General features: G+C 40.4%; 1 protein-coding gene across 3 annotated transcripts in view; it reads left to right on the forward strand.

Moving 5' to 3' along the window:
• Positions 1-26,959, forward strand: part of LOC149776366 (uncharacterized) — a 54,684-nt gene that overhangs the window by 1,183 nt on the left and 26,542 nt on the right. For 2 of the 3 annotated variants that reach the window (XM_089942343.1, XM_089942344.1), the window contains exons 2-5: positions 1,126-1,292; positions 6,693-6,920; positions 7,322-7,336; positions 9,752-9,903. In XM_089942343.1, the coding sequence (XP_089798469.1) occupies positions 1,187-1,292; positions 6,693-6,920; positions 7,322-7,336; positions 9,752-9,903 (501 nt within the window). In that variant the 5' untranslated portion in view covers positions 1,126-1,186. The remainder of the gene's footprint in view (positions 1-1,125; positions 1,293-6,692; positions 6,921-7,321; positions 7,337-9,751; positions 9,904-26,959) is intronic. The other variant, XM_089942346.1, reaches the window with a different exon arrangement.

Genomic DNA, 26,959 nt, shown 5'->3' on the forward strand with positions numbered 1-26,959 from the left:
TAGCTGTGGTCTAACACAGCTACGCGTGTGTTATTAGTGGGAAACAGGGGCAAGATGTTTCAGTTATAAATTTAACAACTCTTATTAAGCTGGGGCATTTCATTCTAATGGCGCTTTTACCTTTGTGAAACGTCACACGCAGTGATATCAGTTTCTAAAAATAGCCATTTGGACAAGGCAAACCGGCGTAATGGCGTTCAGTGTTCTTTTTCGTGTTATTGTTCTTATTGTTTTCTTACTAAAAACCATGTATCAGGCGTTAGATTTGTTCATCAGAATATAGATGTGCATTTATATTTAGTGAAAAATGAACATTATAACTCTGGTAGACCTTTAATGTCAGCTGGAAACCTACTGGAGCCATGCTTCTGCATGTTGGTTAATAATTTACGGATGTAATTTTTCACGGCATGGATTATATATATAGATATATATATATATATATATATATATATATATATATATATATATATATATATATATATATATATATATATATATATATATATAGATAGATAGATAGAGATATAGAGATATAGATAGATAGATAGAGATATAGAGATATAGATAGATAGATAGATAGATAGATAGAGATATAGATATATATATATATATAGAGATATATGTAGATAGATAGATAGAGATATAGATATACATATAGATATAGATATATATATAGATATAGATATATATATCTATCTATATCTATATATAGATAGATATATAGATATAGATACATAGATATAGATATATATATCTATATATATATCTATATATATATATAGATAGATAGATAGATAGATAGATATATAGAGAGAGATCTGATGATTGGGTTCTAGTTACAATTGGCATTACTTCTAGTACAATAGGTCTTTAAATTCGTTTCTCTTAGACATCAAAAATATATCAGCTTTGATGCTCCATGAAGTCCACGTACACAGCGTGGTACTGTTTACAAATTGCTAGAAGCTAGTATTTTACTAAATATCTCATTTTTACCATATAATCAAAGCAAATTAATATTCATAAAGTTCGCTTCGTTTGAAAAATTGATTACTTCGATTGTAATTGATAATTATAATCTGACATATATTTTAATGCATATGTTTCGTTTTTCATCACTAGGCAATTTTATAAAATAAGGCCTGTTGCATCGACTGCCCTAGAAACATAACTCTAATAAGGAATGGGATTTTCTAATGCAAAGAACTGCTTGAAGCTATTAGTAACTGTCCTGCCCGTGCTCTGCAGGGGACTCTATCTACCTATAAGTTTTGGGACAGATAGTCCAGGTAAGGAAACACCTTTGTCCTTTCTAAAGCGGCGTAATTTGAAGAAAAATGCGTGCAGAAATGTTAAAAACTTTAAAACATACGTACATAAAGCATTATTTATAAGTGTCCGAAGAAATTCGTCTTGGTAGTGCCATATTTTCCAATATCACTAAGTAACAATATCGGGCGGGGGCCCCGACTCTCCGAGTGGTCTATAGCGCTCACCGTTACGGATCACTGCCATCTCACCTGTCTGCGTGGGTTCGAGTATCGGGCTTGGCCAATGTGGGTACGTGAGAAAGCTTGCCAGTAACATCTCGTGGGTCGATGGTTCTTTCCGGGATTTTCCCTAGTTCTTCCTCCAGCATTTATACTTGCCGCCATCTATAGCCTATCGTGTGCTGAAAAATGGCATTAAACCCTATAACAACAACAATATCGGGCTATGCTAACAAGGCGCAATTCCTTCTGAATGTCTTCCTGAGTTTGGTCAGCTTAAAAAAAAGGTTTTGGGATGAGTGATAATGTGGTCAGTTTAGACCTCTTACACCAAATCAGTAAAACAAGATCTTCAAGAAAGGAAGATTTTAAACTTACTCAGAAATTATTGTCAAGTTTCATGAACTAATTCCAAAAAAGTAGCGATTTGAAATTATGCTGTGTTGCTGCTCAGCAAAGAATTTAGAGGCCGGATGTGCTTACAAATGAGAAATTCAATTTATTAAAAAAAATTACATTTATTGGATTTGTAACGTTTAGAATATAATTTGTAATTGGGAATAATATCTAGAAAAATGGATATAGAAGTGTTCATGACAGCAAATGTAATTTTATTTCAAAATAAAATGTTGGTAACTTTTGTTGAAAAAATAAGTAAAGTTTTTGATTATGATACAAATATTAAACTTAGGTAATAAAAGTTTTTTATTGTAAAGTTTACAAGTATCTGCTGAACACAACAAGCGGTCACTCATACACAGGTTAGACACAGCATTCGATCTGGTGGCAGTGGAACATGAAGGATCCTGCAGAATGCCAAAAATACACAATAAGTCGAAGTCGTCAGATACTGGACATGGCAATAAACAAGTACAAAGCACTCGTCATGTGGTAGCTGCTATGCCTAGTTGTTAGTGTAAACCCAAAAGTACTGACACGTTTACATATATTGGAGCTGCAACCAGGATTCAGACCAATGCAAAGTTTTGTACTGAATGATGCAAAGATGAAAGGCGACCATAACCAAGTTCCAGTGAGGTGATTCTCGTTGGAATTAGGAAAGTACTCTGTACAGTGAAGACATACCCACTGTCCCTGTTTCATCACAGCCCAGGTCTGCTGCCAGAATGAGTGAAACTGCATTTTCCCAAGTAGTCACGCCGAGTGCTGATTGAACCTCTACATTAAACAAGACTATGAAGGTTCATCCAAGCCAATTCATCTACTGCGCCCTGTTGCGGTACAACGTCGTACTAAAAGAAGACCATAGACTGTCATGACTTCTAAGGAGTTATACTTGTAGATAATTTAAAAAGGCAGATGCCTGGAATACATCTAAAGGATCAAAAGAATGTGTATCCCATTGCAACCGCCCATGCAAATTACAAAGAACACGAAATGTTGAGTCTGCTGTAAAATAATACGAAAATGTGTAAAGTACAACTTTTCAAGCACCTTCATAGAAGCTGTAAAAGAAGCGAAGGCCAGCATGCCAGGAATAAACCCCAACGTACCAAATGAAGGACTTGCAATCGGTGATCAAGACACGATTTGTAGGTACTACCCAAGTGCGACTTGCGGCAAACATGAATATGTCACCCCATCCAGAAGCTCCATACAGACAACATATAATATTCTGGCTATGAATGAGTCAGAATTAAAATAAAAGTGATACGGCTAAAACGTATAAGCATCTAAAAATGTTAATGTGAGTTGTGGTACGAAAACCCGGTATTATAACATAGCAATGGATGGCAGATGAAATGCAACAAGTAGCAATAAGCCGTATCAGAACGTTTCAGAAACTATTGGCATCGCATTTGGCAAGGTTATCTTAACGGCTTGCTTCCAATAATAAACTTAGATGGAATGGAGCTTTGATGAAGGGACAAGAAAAGGATTTGCAATGCCAAGGTGGTCATCCAGAGTGTACAGCTAACCTGTTGCTCTTTGCCCCACTGTCAGTATGATATAGGAAAAGAAATTGGAAGTCAGCTTGCCGTGCAACGGTGCACTTTGTGCCACCAAAAAGATGCAAGATCAGCTAAAAGAATATACTAAGCCCTCAGCTCTTAACCCCGTATGGATAGTGTAGCTACAAGCTGACGCATTTCATTTGGGACGAGCTCACTGTTGACATTGTAACAATGCAAACTCCAGCTTGAAGATGGGACAACTCGTGCAGAAGAACAAGGAGCACAGAAGGCCCAAAGCCAGGATGTATAATCTAGATGCAATATGATGCTAATGGAGATAGTGAAACAGTAAGCTGGTGATGCGAATAATCTGGGTTAACGTGTATCAAACCTTCTCAAATCCACTCTGTTGTGCTGAAGCGGATATGAATTAATGTGTGCAAGATACTGTCATGTGTGGTGGGGGAGTGACGAGAGTAACTGGTTACATCGTTCCAAGTATATCGGAACACACAAAATCGCTGACTCAAACATGCATGAAAGTGACCAAGTGTTACACTCAAACAAGCATGAAAGTGACCAAGTGTTACTTGTTGAAACTTTGAAACTGAAACGTGAGTGTATCGGCAATTAAAGAAGCGAAACTGATATTTATATTCGTGAAGCAGTTAATACATTACTGAATATTTCACCACCAAATTTTTTTAACTTGCTTGGAATATCCTTGGCAGAGCTGCTTCAACCAATCAAAATTAATGTTAACCCTGGAACTCGAGTTTTTAAAAATGTGGCGATTCTTGTATGGAACTTTCATGGCGTGCAAACTATGCACTATATGAACTGGATAGGGAAAGGAAAGATAAGACTTACCGATATTTAGAAAAGGAACGTTGTTCAGCATAGATCCGACATTTGAAATGTAGGCTGTCAAATTGATATAAATCAGATTACAGTAAGAGGCAGCTGGATCCAATACATTCAACAAATTCTCAAGAAATGCGCAATTCATATCACTCGTATTCAGAGTGATGGACAATTATATAGAAAGGACATTTACGTATGGACTATTTTTACCTAACCCTTAAAGAGAAATATATTTTGAACATTGTTAACGTTCCCATGATGCAATTCATCGATTTGCTTGTTTCAATGTCATGCTAAATTCCAGTATTCATAAATCTTATACTATTGCATGACAAGTAATATTCTATTTATAAATGTTATTAATTGAATGATATAATAATTTTTCTACTCTTTATATTCGGTAGGCTTGGAGAACGTTCTCCATACCCCATGCAAGTACCTATGTTCACATTTAATTCTATCTGCATTCACTACATCTGGCTCAGAAGACAAGTGCTCTCTAAAAATGCACATATTTATGACAGTTGTCTCACTTCAGGTTGTCTCCATCCTCTCATTAAGACAATGTAACTAAATCTCTGTGCATTTACTGTATGCCATTCGCCAAATATTGGTGTCGTAAACTGTGTAGCACCATAACCACCAGACTTCGCAACCCTGGTGCAGATTAAGCATTGCAGATTAGCTCCTGGCACATTACGTGCCAAAATTTGTTTGTATATTTCTCAAAGCTTCAATTTAATACTGTTAGCAGGATAAAAAGATCAACACGAAGATAAAGATGAGGAGGAAAAATATAAAACCATGGTATCTGGTCTCATTATGATACAAGTAGAATAACAGAATGCTGAAAATTAAATATAATGCAGAAAAAAATTATTTTAAAATTTTAATTTAAAGTTTTTCTTCAAGATTACAATTTTATTACTGTCCATTTTTATAAAGTACTAAAAATAACTGTTATTTTCACCTCTGCATCACATGTTCCTATCTCAGAGTAAAGACATTCCTCCCACACCCAGCAACAAAAAAAAAAATGAACGTCCGTTGAGGCAGACAGCAATGTTTTTTTTTATTTTCTGTATTGTTACGTATACTGAATTTGAATTACATGTTGGCCTTTCTGTGATTGTATGTTGTTATATCTATATTATGCGATTAACCTTGGTCAGTAATTGAGTTTAGGGCCTATAGTACAAACGTCTGGTCATTTTGGATTTAGATTTGGATCTTTTTTTAACGAAGCTTTAACAATCTTTCAGTCATATCACTACGATGTCTTTATAGTGATGACTAGCCCAGTCACATTATCCAGACACCAGGAAAACCAGTCCCAACACCAACCTCAAAATGCTCTGCACCAAGCGAGGCAGTCGTTAGTACCATTTTTATGCCTTTGGTATAACACAGCCGGGGTTCGAACCCGTGACCACCCGCATCCGAGGTGGACGCTCCAACCATTAGGTCACCGGAATATTAAATAGCTGATTTTAGATTATATATTAAGAGTATTATTAATCGAAGGTAAACATGTTTACAAATGTTGAATTCAAGACCTAGTATTTTAAGAATGAAGAATGTACAAGAAGCAAGTTGTTTACGTATTTCATTTGAAAAAGACCCTCATCCTGGCTCTGTTGTTGTCTTATCTTTTTATATAAATGTTTATTTCAGAATTACTCATTCCTATCTTAACATCCAAAGTGGAATCAGTATTGTTATTTTGTTCAGTTTTACTTGTGATGATTTATTTATTGAAATTATTCACTGGAATTGCAAAGTGCTCTTGGAATTTCGGATTATTGTGAATTCATTCAAGAACATTTTGTATTATGTCATTGTGCTACATCAAGATTATTTGTATATTAGTGCATTTGAAACTACTAGCACATCATGACCATTGCAATTGGAATTCATTCGGAAACGCCACTGAATTCATTTTGGAACTCTGTACATTTGAATTTGAAATAGAACCTTTAGGACAATATGGAAATTAATTCACAATACCATTTATGAATTTTCTGAAACGATGAACATTTAAAGTAAGTTATTACGGAGGCATCATTTGATGGATTGTAGTTTATGCGAGTTCCATTCAAATAGGGGACTTTTTTGCTATTATCAAGCAAATCAATATATTGTACTCATATACATTTCTTTAACGGGAGGGGAGACGTTCAAATCTTGGCGTCAAGAATCGAGCCTGGTTCGGCTGTCTCAGTAGATCGCACATACCACTAGACCTAAAGGTCTGGACCAGGTAGGCTGGTTATTAAGTGACCTCGTATACCTATATCGCTACATGTCTAATGCAAACAGTTCGTCGCAGGAACTAAGATGAGTTTCATTTGGATTATTACAAAACACTAACGGCATTTTTTCTTCCTATAGGCTGTCTGTTAAATGTTTTGTATAACAGGTACTCCTAAGCCGGCAACTGATCCGTGCCTGCTTGTGAATTGCGCTGTGCCAGAGTGTCCAGATCCCATCCACATAGAAGGTCAATGCTGTCCAGCTTGTAACAGTGGTCTTCTGCCGCCTCCTGATCCGTGCGAGAATGTGGATTGTGACATGCCACCGTGTCCAGAACCAATCCACATAGAAGGCCAGTGTTGTCTAAGTTGTAGCGTTGAAAGCTTCAACCCTGGTAAGTCTTAAAAGTTCTACGATTTTACTACTATATACCCTAACGAAGAGATACAACGAAAATGAATGTTTCTTTGTGACTTGACCTGGCTTTTGGTATCATCTAATGTACAAGTAGATAGTGATAGCTTTTATCAATTCTTTCTCGTATATATTAAATTGAAACTAACCGTAAACCTGATATTTTCGGTTGAATTATCTTCAATATTTCATTCAAGTTAAGGTTTTTATGCCGTTTTGTTCATGACACCGTATAATCTGGACAATTTACTTCAAATTAGTATAGCATAAGTAATACATTTTATTACATATTTCATAATGAGATATTGAAATATATCATTAGAAAAATGAAATCACCACAATAGAGATACTCTTTTGGAACTATTTTATTTGTCCATTTAGGAAACAGATCGGCCGGTATGTATAGTCTTCGGACCTATGTGTCGATATTTAGGCCTATTTAATATTTTCCTTTCTTTCTCTCACTCTTTTCCTCTCACTCGTAATGTCTATCTCTTCAACAGGATGTATAGAATTTTAAATGTGTAAGCACTGTTGAGCTTCTAGTATTAACGTTTTGTAATTAGTTTTACACATTAATCTGAGATTTTTAATAAGGCCAAAAATGAAGTGTCCTTAAGCATCATGTGTACCGTCCAGGAAGAGTTTTTTCATTTGGAAAGGAGCTCAACATTTGAAATATAAGCAGATAGCTAAGTATAAATCAGAATACATTAATGGATTGCCGTGTCCAATACCCATACTAACTTCTCGACAGAAAGGACATTTATGTACGGACTATTGTAAACTAACTGTTGAAGATAATAAAATTATGACATTTTAATATTTCTATGATTGTTTCTTAAGCTAAAATGCTGCATAAAAAGAGATATCATAATTAATGTTAATAATTGAATATGAAATACTGTTTCTACATCATTATATCAAGTATTTATGGAGAACATTACCTGTGGCCCATATTTGTTATTTTTCTACATCTGTATACTAAGTAGGCATGGACATTATCCATACCACTTGCAAGCAAGCACAATTCTCTCTACATTCACATGTAGCTCAGCAGACATGATCTTTAAGAATCCAGTTATGGTATTCTTCCAGGTTGTCTGTCTCTAGTCTCGCAATAAGACGATATAACTGAATCTGTGTGCATTTAATGTATGCCATTTACCATATACTGGTGAGGAAAACTTTAATCTTTCGCCTCGCAGCTCAGGTCCAGATTAAACATCGCAAACTGGTTCCAGGTACAATGTGTGCCAAACTTTTACCACCTATATTTCTCGAGAAAGCCTCAGTTTGTACCTTATTCAGGATAAAAAGATGAACATGAGGATAAAAATGATTAGTAAAAATATCAACCGTGGTGTCTGACCTCATCATGATACAATTTGACTAATATAATGCTGAAAATGAATTGTAATGTTGAAAAAAAAACAACTCTTTTTTAAATATAAACAATTGTATAAAATTATATTACTATCAAATTTTCTAAATGTCTGACCATAATGGTGAATTTTCACAGCTACTTGTCTAAAAATGAGATCAAAAAGACTTTACCCCCTAACCTACGATAATAGCTTAAATAGAGGCATTAAATTGGAATTATATTTTCTTTAATTTTATGTATAAGCATACAGCAGTATGCCACCTTTAAAATAGCATGGACCTCAATCGCCGTTTGCTACACATTAATCCACCGGAGTTCAACATCTTGTGTAGGGTTTATCATAGGTTGACTTTATGGTTTTTGTCTACTGCTAATGTAAGCAAACTGACGCAGAGGAAGTAACCCAAAAAGCTTCTGCATGATCCAGAAAATGGAAGTTTACATCCTTCCATTTTCAAATAAAGAACAAGGAGTTGCTTCATAATGTGTTCCTCGCTTTAGTCAACTTGAGTTGGGTGGGGTAATTGTGGTCTGAACCCAGTTAACAATATTGTCGTGTGCATAAAAATTGTATTTTTGCAGAGCAGAAAACAGTGGAGCCATACTCAGTTATCGTTCGTATGAAAATGAATTCCATTCTGATAAGTAAACAAATCGATTGTGCGCACTAAAAGTTTTATTGAATGTCTTGGCTAACTGTTATAGAAGGCTTTACTGTTCGCATTGGTGGAGACTAAAATATTTGCATCTCCGAAATAAATAATTTGTACAGCCGATAATGACTATTGTATCACCTGCCGAAGAGTTCACATTTTGTGCATGGACCTTAAAAGTTGAAGCTAGTATACCATCGGTCACGAAATTTTACTTTCACAGGCATATACCAAATGGTTTAGACAATTTTTGTCATCTTCTAGTTAAAAATATTTTTACCGAGATCCCACTATAGATGTAAATTATATTGAGATTCATGAAGTAAAAGAAATCGATAAAACACAAATAAGAGACCAAGTTCTAACAGCTTAGTTTGTTTCTAAGTTGTCTTCTGAGTCTGTTGCAACTCAAAAGGTAAACATGTCTGGCACACTTGTTTGTCGCTAGATGGGATTTCTTGACGGGTTCTGTTTCAGAAGGCTTTAATCGAGAATAAACCATAAACGTTTAGGGTAGTTCCATTCAGAGAGGAGACTCGTTGATGTTGTTTGAGTTAATTTATTGAAGTAATCTATATTTGTATGACAGTAGGGGTGACAAATTCTAAGTATCACAGTAGCCTGGTTAGTAAGTGGCTTCATATACAGCTACATTTTTAATTTGAACAGTTCATGGTTAGCACTTACGATGAGGCTCATTTTGGATTATTACAAAACCCTAAAACAGTTAATAATTCCTATAAGCTGACTGTTAAATATTTTATACAATAGGTGATTCCTCTCTGTCTTCTGATAAGTGCAAAGGTCAGTATTGTCTAACGGCACGTTGCCTAGATCCCATATCATTCACAGAGGTACAGTGTTGTCCAGATTGTGACAGTTGGTTTCCGTTTCCGTGGAAAAGACCGACATTTCCAGCCCTGGTAAGTCTTTTAAGTTAGTACGATTTTGCTGCTCAGTATCCTAACGTAGAGAAACGACGAACATAAATTTATTTAGTGTAGGCAACTAGCCGTATAGCATCAATTTTTGGTTGGATTTTCTGCAAAATTTCCTCCAGTTTCTGGTTTGTGTTCATTAAGGTCGTGACACCATATAATCGGGACAATCAACTTAAGATAAGCACAGGACAGCGTAAGCAATACATTTCAATGCACATTTCATACTGAGATTTTGAAATCTATCAGTAGGAGAAAAAATACGATTGATGAATATCTACGACGTAATCTGTCGAATTTATTTCAATCTCAGCCGATGATGTTGGTTCGTGAACTGTTATAGCTATTTTTGCTTCTCTTACGATTATAGATTTTATTCTGCGCTGAAATTCATCATTGATTTGTTCGATCTGATAACTGCCTGTATGAATGGAAACAACTAACCAGTCGGGTGTTCCATCTAGTTTATTAGTTTATTTTTATTTGCAAATAGAAGCGAATTATTCGCCGGTAATCCACCAAATGATTTTGGTCTAATATTCAGCCAACTGTAATATACTCGTAATTGCACTAGTGCGATTTCTTTCAATGGAATTGCAGTTGGAAAGTTAACACTAAATTCTGGATTACTTGAGCGTACCGATATCGTAGTTTTTGACGGGAGTTGTGTTCGTTACGATTTGTTGAAGTAGCCCGTTCGGAGTTTACATTCTTATTTAATCCTGATTTTCTAAATCAATCAGTCATTGCTTCATTGTAAATTCTGATCATATCCGTGAACTCAGAACCTTATATTTTCCCATTACTAAAATTTGTTGATAATAACGAGGATAATTTGGAGTATGCTAACGTCGCTGTGTATAATTTTATTATATAATCATGCAATTTTGCATTTGTGCACGTATATATTTCTTTTTGCGATGAAACTAAGAATACCGGCAATCGTTGTTGCAGCTGAAACACAAATTGTCACAACTGCTGGTGATGTCATTGTTATTGTTGATAATAAGACGCCGATTCCAGCAATAACAGCAGAATAAACAATATCAGCAATAACTATACGTCTGCATTATTTCTTTACTTTTACTATATACCCATCAACGACATTTTTTAAATTTTGTTTGCCATTCACGTGCTTGATTGTATCTAAAACGTTGAAATTTGATCGGAATACTCATTGTATTTTAATTAGGTGGGAATTTAGCACCAATAATAAAGCCGAGTTTTTTTCCTTCGGGTTCCACAGTAAATGTTACCTCGTCGTTTTGTTCTAACATCACTGATATAGATCCACCTGATGGAGTCCGTGGATAACGCCGTAAAATCGTGGTAGATATTATAAATGTTACAACACCGAGTACTGAGAGCCTGCATATACCGGTAACCTCAGTGCGATGTTTATTGGTTGTATTGGGTGATAACCATAATACTTGGTCAGACGCTACTGTATATACCAGGTTCATAATCTGCTTGTGGGGAATTGTAATCAGTTCAATATTTTTAACGATACCAGGAATTCCACTCATAACATCTTCCAGGTATTTTTTCTAATCGTTTCAATTCTCTGATATAGTCGTTTTAATTTGCCACCCAATTTTTGATATTTGGACATTTATTTTGGGGTGTAGGATCAGATTCCATTGCCTATCAATCAGTTTGAATTCGCCGACAGCAATTGATGTCGGCATGGGGTAGCCGTTTAATAGCCAGCCTAGCAAACTTGAACGACCTTTCATCGAGATATGCCTGCATGAAATCGATAGGAATATAATTTAATTTCTCAGAAATTGCGAGCATAGCATTCGTTATATTTATAATCCACTGACAGACGAGACGAAACTACAGCGTTGATGAAATTTGACCTGAATCCCGTCATTTGCATTTCTATTTACATGACTGCACAAATCTCGTGATATCAGCAATAAGCCATTTACAATATTGCTATATGAAAACAAATCGAACATATAAATAAAAGTGACAAACTCTTTATTGAAAAATGAAAGAGCACAAACTTCTCAAAATATATATTCCGTAAACAACGACCAGAAGTCTGTAAATGTTGCTGGAACTGAAGAAAATTAGCTTCATTAAGAAGAGAGCACATATCAATGCAGTAGTCACGTGATAGCAACAAAAAACATCGCTGACACGTACTCAGTATTTGATGAATCTGGCTTGCTCCACCTCACTGCGATACCAGCAGGTTTCTGATCGTTGTTTTCAGAATAAATATGTGAGTATTAAGTGTGCATCATATTTATTTGCAAACATTGCGTGACGTTTATTTAATATTTTTGAATTCTATGTACAACAACTTTGCAAATTTGTTCATTGTCGTTATCACGTGACCTTTTTTAACCTCTGATGTCATTGGAAACTGAGTGTTGACTAGTACTCAATAAGTGGGGACTGTGCTGCTGGATAGTAAAAGAAACAAATATGTTTTGAATAATAATTAAAATACGCGTGTTGGATAGTAGTCGAAACTTGAGGTGTTGGATAACAGTTTAATGAGTTTTGGATGTTATCGCGTTGGTAATGCTAGTCGCAGTCGCCACCTGTTGCTTGAATCCATTGATTATGTTTCCTTGAGACGGTCCGTCGTCGAAAGCACAAAGCAGCTTTGGATGAGATCGACCGACACTCATTTAATCTATGGTGCTGATAATTTCAACTCGCCACTATGTTTCGAGTATCCGCTGGATACTTATTTATTACCAAATGTCGATACTTTATGTTGCCTTGTGTGTTTACGGTGTAATTTAGTTAAATACTGCCTCCCAGAACGTGTTCCACTAAGTTTGTAATGGCGCCATGGTTCCCAGCATTCTATGTTGCTGACCACGAGATGGTAGCATTCCCCTTGGTTGTCCCCGTTGTTTATGTTTGTGTAAACATCCGAGGTTCTCCAAGAGTATATATACGTCCCAGTCGTTGCAGATGTGGGATTGACAGTGTAAAAGTCAGAATCGTCCGTCCCCTTTCAAAACAAAATTAAAAAATTCTAGATCCAGATTTTCATGTCATGACTAATTTTATTCAGGTAAAAACCATCTCTGAAACAGTTATTGTATTACAATGTCATAGCTTGTATTTGCCAATATTTTGAGTTATACAAATGTCGGACTTGCCCAGATTTTGAGCTATCCGAATTTCGAATTTGTCAAAAATTTGGAATTTTGCTCCGATTGTGATTTATACAAATTTCGGACTTGCCCTGAGTAGTGAAGGGGGACACTTTACGGACAATGGGAATTAGCATTAAAAACACCCTTGGGACACTTTACGGACAATGGAAATTTAACATGGAGAAAAATCGTGGGACACTTTACGGACAAGGGGAATTAACATGGGAATAAATCGTGGGACACTTTACGGACAAGGGAATTTAACATGGGAATAAATTGTGGGATACTATACGGACAAGGGAAATTTAACATGGGATTTTTTTTTTTTAAAAAAAAGTTTTTTTAAAATTTAAATTTAAATTTAAATTTAAAAAAGGGGTAGGCAATACAAAAGACTATCTCTTTTCGAGAAATATGGCTGGCCCTGAAAAGGGCCTTTGGGTTTTATGTTAATGTATTCATTAACATAAATGGCACCGCATTGGTCTTCTTCTTGTCCTTAGGCTGCGTCTTACTGTTGGTCCGTACATCAGCACTCTTTTCAGGCATCCTTGTCTTTCGACGTAGATCCTACGTATCCACAGGCTGGTGTTTGTCCTGTGGACAACGGTCCACTTCGATCGGACATACATGAGCAAGTCTGTCCGAAACATCATGGAAGACACAAGGGTGGATGACTCAACTGTAGTCCACATCTTGAAGCGACGAGAACAGGTGAATCAATGCATTGAACGGCGCTTATTTATAGGCGGAGGAAGGATTGAAACGGATTGAGTTCATTTACCAATCCGAACACGCGTTACAGAATTCAGTCAGCTCGCATCCAATCCGAAGAGAGCAGTCTGTGACGTCACGTAGTCAATATAGATTCGCTAGCGCTTGTGTGTAGTCAGTCTATGCGACAGTGATTCAACATGACGGAAACTCAGAAAACGGTCCATTGGGGTGCACCAGCAGGGGAGACTGCCCAAGGGAACTCGGACTTACTTTCAGAAGAGGTGAATTGGGATTTTGTGGATTTTCTCTCCTCGCAAGAATTTGTTCCGGAACCTTCGTTACTTTCTTCATTACCGCAAGTGGAGAATTTTAGACAGAGACAGAAAGAAGAATTGGAGAAATTTATACAACGACAAAAGGAAGCGGAACAGGCTTTTCTCCTACAGCAACAGCAACAAGAAGAAGAAGAGGTAAGAAAAAAACAACAGCAAGAAGAAGTAGCAGCAAAGAAACAAGAGGGTGAAAATCAAACGGTCACGATACTGTTGGACATTTTAGCGGAGTTAAGAAGTCTGAAACAAATGTATCAGACTTCTTTATCACGACCGAAGAGAATACGACCTTCCCGAGCCAAACATGTCAACCCTGTGACTAAGCCTACCGTACCACCCTTAGTGATTTCAACCCAATCATCATCAACATTACGCAGTCCAGAAGTAGGCCTTGGCCGTGGCAAAGGCTTAAGGCAGTTAAAATTGATTGCTTAAACTCACCCCTACACCATGAAGAAAAAAGGCCCTTTTCAGGGCCACCCACATTTCTCGAAAAGAAATACAATTTCAATTTGCCAATAACTCAAAAAAACTCACCCATGTTACCCTTATAGTACGTGTCTGTGTATGAGTGCGTGAGTGTAGCTTCTTATTTTAAAATCACAACTCAAAGACACTTACCTTATATCATTCATTTATTCTTTTCTCCATTTTTTACAATCCAATTCACAATTTATAACACAACACTTTAATAATAAGTTCATTGACTTCTTCTTTTCTCCTTGTTTAGTCTCTCTGTTTTTTGAATTTCTTCACCGTCACACTCTTTTCCTCTTCTTCCTCCTCGCTTTCTTCCCTTCTTCTTTTTTTCTCCTGTTTCTTTTTCTTCACCTGTCTTCTTTCTTCCTCAGAAGAATCCCTCTCTTCCTCTGAAGAATCCCTCTCTTCTTCTGAAGAATTCCTCTTTTCTTCTGACTCCTCTTGTTTCTTTTTTGGGCAATCTGGAGACCAATGTCCTTTTTCTTGACAATAATAACAGGTATCTTCACTTTTGTCTCTTTTAGTCCCTGTTTTTTTTCTTTTTTGACGGTCTGGACACTCTGAAGACCAATGCCCTTTCTTCTGACAGATATAGCAAGTATCTTGACTTTTATCTCTAAAGGAAGGAGAGTAGTCCGTAGGCTGGTCTGAAGAGAATTTTCTAATGACCCCTCGCAAAGCTCTGACGAAACGTTCCATCTGGTCAGTCTCTTCCATCGTTGTGCTCGGCTTGAGAGTGAAATGAATAGTGAAAGGACAAGACACACACCCTTTTATATACGCTGGTCTGCCAGGACTATAAAGTAGTTTATGGTGTTTGAACTTGAGTCATTTGACTTTTTGCTTTCAAGATGAAACGATCCCATTCATTTGAGAAGAAAGAAGAAGAAGAAAGTAAGAGGCAGAAACGTGATCTATCGCCTCGTACCAGGGCTGAAATCTTGGCACAAATTCATGCCAGTGATTTTGAAGAGGACATGAGTGAACCAGAATCCAAACCCTCTAAACCAAGTTCACCACCCTTTGTCAACCCTGAAAAGTACTATCACATTCGAGAGACGGAAAAGCGCTCCTCTAGAAAATTTAGAACCACGGCTTACAAATACACGGTGAAGTTTAAAGATTTCAAGGCTGAAGTGCCGTTAGAGAAAGCAGAAGTGTTCATCACTGAGGTGTGGGATTCTTTGCTCACTGCACTCAAGCGACAATGTCAACCCAAAGAAGACGATCGTTTGAGACTTTCCATACAACACGACGGTTTGAAATCCCCTGTTTGGATCGAGTTTAGCACCCCTGCAGAATTGACTGCTTCCAAAGTCATGGACAAGATTCAACACGTACAACAATCTAATGATCAGTTTGACATCACCGATGGTAAAGCCACACTGGACATGACCCACGTCTCTCCTCCTCAAGGGACAGGACGCAAAAAGATGTTATTGGTGGACGACCTTCGCAACACCAAAAAGAGTCTCGTCCGAATTAACAACTCTCATGACCAGATGTGTTTAGCCCGTGCCATCGTGGTGGGACGAACCTATGCCGACAAGAACGACACGGTAGAATGGAAAAGAACCTGGGACACTATTCAACGTTCCCATCGAGCCAAGCAACGAAACGAAGCAGAACTCCTGTTGCAACAAGCTGGCCTGTCCAAAGACACACCCTGTGGCATTCCTGAGATGCAAAAATTGCAAGATGCCCTAGCTCCACGCTACACCTTGAAAGTGCACCCTCAAGAAGTGCGCGGACCTCTGTTGTTTCGAGGCCAAGACTTTAAGGACGGAAAATACATTCATGTCTATTATCACGATGAACATTTCGATACCATTACCAGTATCACCGGATTCCTGAAATACGGTTATTACTGTGAGAAATGTGACCATGGTTATAACAATCGAGAGCAACACAAGCATTGTGGATCGAAATGCACAGGATGTTTGGCCTCTTCACCCTGTCTGAGCGAAGAACCAGTGCCTTGTTCCACTTGTCTGCGCACGTTTGTCAGCCCTACCTGTTACCAACAACATCTGAAAACGCAAGGTTCACAGAAGAAATGCGCTTGTCAACTGCTGAGATTGTGCTCTACGTGTGAACAAGTCATACGTACCAATAATACCAAGGCACACGTATGTCGAGGAAAGAAAAAATGTCACATTTGTCACCACATCGTGGACTTGGAACACCAATGTTACGTGCAAAAATACCAACCCCCACCAGAGAAAGAGGACGGTCACAAGAAGAAAGGCAATTTCATCTTTTTCGATTTCGAATGCATGCAAGAAACTGGCATTCACATTCCTAATTTCTGCGTGGCTCATCGAGCGTGCGAGAAGTGCATTCAAGAACCTATCTTCAGTCATTGCCCTCACTGCAGCAAGATACCCGGAGGGCGTGAAAAAATCTTTCGGGGACCGAACACGTTAGCCGATTTTGCCCAATGGGCCTTAGACCCCGTCGACAAGACGTGGAGCCAAGAGGACATCGAACGTTACGGAGATTGTCATCGTCATGCCACGGTGATGGCTCACAATTTCTCCGGATACGATGGACAGTTTCTTTTGAGGCACTATACGGAACAAGGCACCGAGCGTCCTAAAGTGACTTTGAACGGAGCCAAAATCATTTTCATGCAAGTGGGACAAGTGCAGTTTAAAGATTCGATGAGTTACTTGGCCATGCCTTTGAGTCGAATGCCTAAAACGTTTGGAATGACAGAAATGGCTAAAGGGTACTTTCCACACTTTTTCAATACGGAAGCCAATCAACATGCCGTTCTACCCCATTTGCCTGAGGCTCACTATTACGACCCCGACAACATGCGTACCGAACAACGAGAAGCTTTCTACGCTTGGTACCAGGCTCACGCCTCGGACCCTTTCGACTTTCAGGAAGAAATGCTAAAGTATTGTCGTTCCGACGTGGACATTTTACGGCGTTGCTGTGGAAAATTTCGAGAACTGTTCATGGAACACGGAGGGGTCGATCCTTTGAAAGAAGCTTGCACCATTGCCAAAGCGTGTTCCTTAGTGTATCGACAACGATTCATGCCTGAAAAGACCGTGGCTGTCATCAGTCCTCAAACGACCCACTTTGTCAAACGTCAATACTCGGTCAAAGCCCTACGTTGGTTACATTACTTGTGCGACAAGGAAGACAAGTGGATTCAGCATGCCCGCAACGGAGGGGGCGAAAAGACCATCGGAACGTATTCGGTCGATGGCTGGGACTTAGAAAACCCCAAGATCGTGTACGAGTTTAACGGTTGCTTATTTCACGGATGTCCCGTCTGTTACCCTGACCGTGGCACTAAAAATCAGTTTTTGCAACGAACCATGGAAGACTTGTACCAGGACACTTGTCAGCGGCGCCTAAAGTTGGAACAGCAAGGATACCAAGTGGTGGAAATGTGGGAACACGAGTACGATCACCGTATGAAAACCGATCCCGAGTTTAAACGCCTCGTGGAAAGTTACCAGTTCGTGGACCCGCTGAACCCGAGGGATAGTTTGTACGGAGGAAGGACCAATGCCACCTGTTTGCTGTACCAAGCCGACGAAGAGAAAGGAGAAGAAATCAAATACTTGGACGTGTGTTCGCTGTATCCCTACGTGTGCAAATATTGTCGCTTTCCTGTAGGGCACCCGCAATTGCTGACGGAACACATCGACCTGAAAAACATTCGACAATACGAAGGCTTGATCAAGTGCAAAGTTTTGCCTCCCACGAACCTATACCATCCCGTCTTACCTCACCATTGTCAAGGCAAACTGATGTTTCCCTTGTGCCGTACTTGTGCCGAAACGTGCAACCAAGACCAACCTTGTCAGCACAGCCAGGAAGAACGTGCCTTGACGGGAACCTGGGTCAGCGTAGAATTGTTCAAAGCTCTGGACATGGGATACCAACTGTTAGAAGTGTACGAAATTTGCCACTTTCCCAAGACACAACAATACCGCAAGGGTGACCCCACGCAGAAAGGCATTTTCGCCGACTACGTGGATGCCTTTTTGAAACTGAAACAAGAAGCCAGCGGCTATCCTTCCTGGTGTCACACTCCCAAAGACCAAATACAATTCAAAGAGAAATATTACGAACAAGAAGGTATCACTTTAGACCACATCGAGAAAAACGAAGGCAGGCGATCGTTTGCCAAAGTGATGTTAAATTGCTTGTGGGGCAAAATGGCACAACGACCGTGTTTACCCAAGACGGAATATTTGACAGAACCTTCCCGCTACTTCCAGATGATTCACGACAAAACCAAATACATGAAACACGTGGACGTCGTTCGAGAGAATTTGATCTTGGTCAATTACGAAGAAGATCTGGACTTTGTGCAAGACGACCCTTTTGGAAATGTCATCATTGCGGCTTACGTGACAGCCCATGCTCGCTTAAAATTGTACGAAGCTTTAGAACTGTTAGAAGAACGCGTCCTGTACTTTGACACGGACAGTTGCATTTACATCCATCACCCGATTCAACATCACCCTAACATCGAAGGAGACCGTTTAGGAGCCTGGACAGACGAACATCCCGACGACAAGATTCTAAGTTTCGTCAGTGGCGGTCCCAAAAATTACGGCTACGAATACCGGGACAAACAAGGAGAAGTGCACACGACGTGCAAAGTGAAAGGACTGACTCTGAATTATCGTACCAGTCGAGTGGTCAACTTTGGGGTATTGAAAGAAGCCTTGCAATCGGGAGAGGATGGAAACTTTAAAGTGACCACTCACCAACCGAACAAGATTGTACGTTTACCCACTCACCACATCGTCAGTCGACCTTTGGAAAAAGTTTATCAAATCGTGTACCAGAAGCGAGTTCGACTTCCCAATCATTTCACCTTACCGTATGGACACGTTGGTATAAAACATTGGTTGTAAGAGGATAGTTACCCCACCAGAAAGATGACTTCGCCACAGCAAGAATCGAGTGAGAAACCCGATGAGAACTCCAAGTTCAAACCCTACCATTTTCCAGTCTTCTTACCTGACTATTGTGATTGTGCCCGTCGATTGGACACGTTTCAGAAATGGCCTACGGATAGGGAAGGATTACCTTCTTCGCATGTTTTAGCTAGAACAGGATTTGTCTACTTGGGACCTGAGTCAGGATTGGGATAGGAGGTACAGTGTTTCGCTTGCGGACTGAAGTTACGAATGGATCTATGTATCTATAAAGATTCAGCTATTCTGGAACATACTCGATGGTCTCCTCACTGCCCTTACCTTTCTATGGCCTTTCCACCCATTACACTACGGTACAATGTTGACGGTACCTTAGAGACGGTACCTTCCGAAACAAGACATAAAAAACGTAAAAAAGGAAAGATCTACAAGCTGGAGACTGCATTGCGACTAGTATAAAAAGGGGGCTATGGTCAAGATCGATAGTTCATTGTGACTACCAAGACCGAGCGAACAAGATGAATACTTTGAAAGAGACATCGTTCCAGTTTGGGGATTGTAAAAAAGTTGTATCTTCCTCTAGTGTGACTAATATTGGATGGATAAGACCCAGGCATTGCGACGGAAAATGTCCGGAAGGAAACTGCGATTGTCCATGTGGTTACCATTGTAATTGCGTAACGGAGTTTGCAGACGAGTGCGATTGTGAGCCTTGCGATGGGACCGATGCTGTACCTTGTGACCTGAGCGATGCCGTAAAGCATCATGGGAACTTTAGTACCCCTACCCCTGTCATGGAAAGTGATGCTGTGCGTGTCAAACCTGTGGGATGCGAAAGCGATGCTGCTCGTCCTCTTGGACATTTTACTGGGTTTCGTTTTAAAGGGGAATGTCGACCTTCACGTTTACCTCCCTACGGATGTCATCCAGCCCTGAGCAAACTCCTACCCATTTCACTCAACCCTCATCGAAACGAACCTGTGAAAAACGAATATTCGTTTCCTGTGCGTTCGTCGGAATACTGCGACTTTGAAAATCGTCTTCAATCGTTCAAAGGAAAATGGCCAAAGTATCTGGGAGGACCGACCCCCGAAGAATTAGCCAGAGCCGGATTTTTCTACTTGGGCGAAGGAGATAAAGTCAAGTGCTTCAGTTGCGGTGTGTCACTTCACCACTGGGAACCGCAAGATTCGGCCTTCGTTGAACATGCTCGATGGTCACCGAATTGTCATTACTTACCCTTAGTGGGACCGAGACATTGAAGTAACTTTTTACCATAATCATCTGTTCATGGATACTTTACAAGAGAACATTCGTGCTTTGCCTGTGGAGTTGAGAGAACGCATTTATCGAGAACTGGTCAAAATACAAGTGAAACGTAAAGAACAATTGCATCCGATACGTCACCGGTGTTTGAACCACTGGTACCTGAAGGCTATACAAGGATTGATTCAATTGAAAGTGTTCCATCGGACAGACATTGATCAACGATCCTCTAGTTTTAAAAAGGATTGGTTTGGTATGGACGATTGTAGTTACATCATTGTAAACGTACTGCATCGAATTCCAGAGGAAGAGTTAACGAATTACCAACATCTTGAACACAATGTCAACTTGGTGAAAGAGGAAACTTCTGAACGAATTGTAATGTGTAGATTAGTGACTCAACGATTTAAATTCGACACTGAAGTGAAACCATGTTTGTGCAAAGAGTACATTTCTTGTGTCAGACCAAAGAGGATTTAGTATGACCTATTCATGGATACTTTGCTAGAGAACATTCGTGCTTTGCCTGTGGAGTTGAGAGAACGCATTTACCGAGAGCTGGTGAAAATACAAGTCAAACGTAAAGAACAATTGCATCCGTTACGTCACCAGATCTTTAACCACTGGTACCTGAATGGTATAAGAGAACTGATTCGTCAGAAATTGTTTCAGTGGTCAGACCTTGTTCAACACTTTGAGTTAGTGAATGATCGAAACGTTCATTATTTTGGTTACTTCGAGATTCACCTACAGCAATACATTGAGGAAGACAAGTTAAAGGATTATCAACATATTTTACGTGGAATCTACTTAGAGGAAGAGGAAACTTCTAAACGAACTCTGAAGTTTCGGTTACAGTATGCAAGATTTAGATTCCCTACTGGAGAACGAAGATCTCTGGCTAGAAAGTACGTGTATTGTTTCCGAAACAAAGAGACTATAAAAACAGGCTGCCATGCCACGACTTATGTCACATGTCATCCAACAGATTCCGTGGAAGGAACTCAATGACCATATTCAAACCGTGGATCATTACCATCAATTATTACAAGAACTGTATCCATTCAATTTTGGACGACAAGTGGTGTGTGTCTTAGTGACTTGTTTTCTGGGATTTCGTTTACCAGCCGATTCTTTGTGGACTCTTTACGATCAGTACTTACCACCTCCATGGCCTTAAATGGTCACGAAAAACTCCTTTTGTTCAAAGCCTTGCGTTTTCATCTGGATACTTCTCGACCTCAACAGGAAAAAAAGATTCGTCAACTTTTAGCGACCCAAGACGTGTATGACGATGTGTGTGTAGCTTGTGACTTACACCCTCATTGGACAGATGTTCGTGATTGGAAAAAGGGGGGTTTTGAGGTTTGGACCCAAGAAGTGGCCCAGTATGCACAAGAGTTGTTCAAGGAAAAAAGTTACTTTTCAACCCGTGTTAGTGACGGTGCCAGAAGAACCCGTCACCGAGAACAACCACTCGCTTCAGGACAGGACTGTCATGGACATGCCTGAAAGGTCATTCCGGGAGGACACTTGTGTGACAATACCTCATGTAGAAACTGTAAGAACATTACACACTGTCCCTAGGACATCTTGGTTAACCAAAACATGTTGTACAGACACTTGTTTATATTCCACTTTGATCGCTTTGCTGTGTTTTATATTCCTGTACATCACTATTTGGGTTGTATGTATTTTTGTCTTTCGTGTTCATATTTGAAAAAAAACATTCAATAAACGTGTTCTGAAAAAGTATATAAACTCTTGTCTTGTTTGTTTTTTCGTGTCACAAGTGACATTTCTCATACCATGGCTACCTCTGCTGTCTCTGCTCCCTCTTCCTCTACTGTCAAAGTCATCGACGAACACTTAGATCGTGCCAGTTGGGAGGCTTTGTATCTTCGCCATCCCTTTAACATGCTCATTGCTGGACCTAGCGGTTCGGGCAAAACCGAATTCGTCAAACGTTTGATCGAACATAAACATCATTTGATCGATCGGCCACCTCAACGGATCGTGTGGTGTTACAAAGAGTGGCAATCGGCGTACAGCCTCTTGCGTGAAAGTCAAGGCGATTCCATCGTGTTTGTGGAAGGCATTCCTAAAGAAGACGATGGCATCGTCTCTGACTCCCGTCTAACCCATTTGGTCATTTTCGACGACATGTTAGGAGAAGACGAAGAAGAAATTAAATTGTGGTTCACGCGCAAAGGGCATCACCGTAATGCCAGTGTCGTTTACATCACCCAAAATTTGTTTCAACAAAGTAAAGCCCATCGCACCATCAGTCTCAATGCGCATTACGTGGTCTTGTTTAAAAGCCCTCGAGATAAATCGCAAGTGCAAGTCTTAGCCAAACAGTTAGGAACGCCTTGGCTGACTCAGGCGTACGACGATGCCACTCAAACTCCACACGCCTATTTACTCGTCGATTTGAAACCTACGACCCCCGAGGATTTGCGATTTCGTACCCACTTGTTTCACCACTGGTGCCAAGACGGAGGACCTGTCCTGTACACGTCTCCGTCCTCGACTTCATTTCACTCCTCCCATGAAAAAAATCTATAAAAACCTCGGACCCTTTTTCGTCTGTCTCACACAGTGTGAACATGACGTCCCTTCAGTCACATCTTCCCGTCAAATTGATTCGTGCCTTGTATGGCATCAGCCGAGAAAAAGATCCACAAACACGAGCCCGTGTCTTAGAAGCTAGTCTCAAAGAAGTCTTACGATGGTTCACGGTGACGGCACGTCAATTACTCCAAGGAATCATTCAGATTCCTCATCAAACCCAACGCTTTTTCGATCGAAACAAAGTCGCTTTGGTCCAACTGGCCGATCCCCGCATCGACACTCAAACCAAAAAACAAATCATTTTGAAACCTGGAGGGAGCGGTACTCTAGGAGGGGTCATCATTCGCTCACTCTTAAGATGGGATCCTAATGCCCCCAAAGTTATCCCCAAGACAAAAGTTCAACGAAGCCCCAAGAAGAAAAAGAAAAAGACCAAGTCCCCAAGAAGAATAACTTCTCCAGTGGCAGGACCCTCCTCTTACCAGACACCACCACCATCACCCCGGAAAAAGAAAAGAAGCCCCAAGAAAAAGAAACAGAGAAAAAGTCCTCAAAAAAAGAAAAGTCCACAGAAGAAAACTAGTCGCAAGAGAGGCACTTCAGCCAGGACGCAACCTTACACTCGCAAGCCACGACCTGCCACAACGTCTCCGGTAGCCTCACGTTTGTCCACTTCTCCGTTGATGTCACCAGGAACTGAAGAGTACTTGGAGACGTTGATCACACCAAGAACTTCTCCGTTGATGACCCCCAAAAGAGCTTCCCCAGTGGCAGGACCTTCCCATTTAGCAGCAGTGGCTGCTGCTCACAAAGTACCTTCTCCCAAAATCAAAGTTCAAGAAAGATCGGGCATGTTACAAAGTTTACTGGATTTGTCCAAGCAAGAACTGGCTCGATTTAGTCCGTTACGTACCCCTGCACGACGTGTCATGCCTGTCCTCAAACTGATAAAACGTAAAGACAATCAGTGGCGACGCGTTCCAGTATAAAAAAAGGCCTGTGACCGAGTAGGGTATCAGTGTTTTTAGGTGCTCCTAAAGACTCAAAGATGTCACCCTCCAGAAAACCCCAAGGAAAGAAAAGGAAAGGACTACCACCACGTTTAGCCAAACATGGGGACCTGTTATCTGTCCTGTCCAAAGCTTCTCCACCCCTACGAAAAAAACTCATTCAAACGGCCTCCAAAGAGGTCATCGATACCGTGTGCGAATGTTGTTTGAACGTTTTGAAAGGCACTATCCCTTTGTCCAAACACCAGAAACAATGCTTAGGCAAACATCGTCACGTTCTTCGGAAAATGGTTCAAAAGAAAATTCCCATTCGTCAAAAAAAGATGTTGGTCCAACGTGGAGGCATTTTACCTCTCTTGTTAGGCCCCATAGTGAAAGGAGTCTTGGGAACCATGTTGGGAGGACTGATGGGAGCAAGATAAAAAGGCCTTCGGAAGTCCCAAGATCTCAGAATCGACCCCTGACAACCCCATGGAAGGACGAAAACTAGCTTTAGTGCCTTACAAACGATGGATGGAATACCATCGGTGGCAAGAAGAACGCACCCCGCATTTACCTCCCAATCCCAATTTGAGCGAGATGTCCCAGTTACAACACGAATTGCAATCCTTGCTGGATCGCCAAGATTTGTCCGAAACAGAAAAATCGCAAAAGTACGGTCAACTCTTGCAAAGACTGCAACTCTTTCACCAGAAAGCTTTAGACGAAACAGCTTTACCCACTCTGAAAGATTTTAAGACCTTGATGAAAAGTCCAGCACCATCACCAGTACCAGTACCAGTACCACCAGTACCCGTGACCAAGACAGAAAAAGGAAAAGAAGAAGAAGAAGAAGGGTTTCAAACTCCACCAGAAAAAGTACGCAAGTTAACAACACCACCTACCTCCAGAATTGGATGGATTAAAAAGATGATGGCGACCCCTTCTTCCTCACAAGAGAAAAAGAAAGTGAAGACAGAAGTGAAGACAGAAGTGAAACAAGAACCGATATCCCCCGCTCAGACATCCTCCTCCTCTTCGACACCTATTGCAGGCCGCACACGCAAAGCCTTGCAATCCAAGAAAATACCCCAAGAGAAAAAGAGTAGCCTCTTCCAAGAGTGGGTGCCTTATTAAGACACCAATCCACACAAAAAATGGAAAAAGTCTTAGCTAGCATTTACTACGATCCCTCCCATCCTGCAGGTTACGCAGGAGTTCAAAAATTGTATCGTGCTGCCAAAACCCGACTGAAAAGTCTCCGTTTACCTCAAGTGCAACGATGGTTACAAGAACAAGCTACCTACACTTTACACAAACCCATTCGACGCAAGTTTGCCAGAAGTCGCACCCGAGTGGAAGGCATCGATCATCAATGGCAAGCCGATTTAGCCGATGTCTCTCATTTGGCCAGCTACAATCGTGGTTACAAATATTTGTTTTGTGTCATCGACGTCTTTTCCAAATTTGCCTGGGTCGTGCCTTTGACTTCCAAATCCAGCAGCGAGTTAGTGCGAGCCCTGCAACGGGTGTTGAAACAAAGCGGTCGTCGCCCTCTTCGATGGCAAACGGACAAAGGCACCGAATTTCTGAACCAAGCTTTCCAAAAAGAATTAAAGAAACGTGACATTCATTTTTTTACCACCGAGAATCCCGAAACCAAAGCCAGCATCGTGGAGCGTTTTCAACGCACTTTGAAAGAACGCATGTGGAAATATTTTACGCATCACCACACTCTGAAGTACATCGACATCTTACCGCACCTGGTGCAAGCGTACAACCAATCTTACCATCGAAGCATCGGACGTGCCCCGCAAGACGTGACTCCCGACAACGAAGTGCTGGTGTTCGAGCGTCTGTTCGGTACGTCCCCGACGAGGGCTGTCCCCAAGAAAAGTGGAGAGTTGACCGTAGGAGATTGGGTACGCATTGGCAAAACCAAACGCACTTTCGACAAAGGTTACTTACCTAACTGGACGACCGAATTGTTTCGCGTCACTGGACGAGTACATGGCCGTCATCCTGCCGTCTATAAATTGGAAGACATGAACGGAGAAGTACTCAAAGGAACGTTTTATTTGCCCGAGTTACAACGTGTCACCAAAAAAGAAGACGAGGTGTACGACATCGAAAGCATTCTCGAACGCAGAACCCGTAAAGTGGGCAAACGACGTGTCAAAGAAGTCAAAGTACGTTGGAAAGGATATCCACCCAGTTTCGATTCTTGGATCGACGCTTCGCAAGTCATCGACTATAAAAAGAAGTGACCATCATGCCCTTTCACACATCAGACGCAGCTACGTCGACCACTCCTTCTTCCCCTAGTTCTTCTGTGCAAGATTTACAAAAACAACCCTTGTGGGTGTGGTGTGGAGAACGTGTGCCTAAAACGCAAATCGTCTTTTTCTGCCAAATCTTCGTGGTGTATTGTGTCATCGGGGCAGCCATCGCCAATTTGAGTTTGCAACAAGGAGACAAACAATTGTGGACCATTTTATTGAGCAGTTGCATCGGCTACCTGCTTCCCAACCCCTCCCTGAAATTCTCCTCGAACGGGAACGTTGTGTCCAGTGCCAGTGCCAGTCACCACTCCAACAACAACCACAACCAGAACCCCATTTTGGGCGGAGACACGCCTC

This window comes from Sinohyriopsis cumingii, chromosome 18 (assembly GCF_028554795.1).
Source record: "Sinohyriopsis cumingii isolate HCF-2022 chromosome 18, ASM2855479v2, whole genome shotgun sequence".
Taxonomy (NCBI): Eukaryota; Metazoa; Mollusca; class Bivalvia; order Unionida; family Unionidae; genus Sinohyriopsis; species Sinohyriopsis cumingii.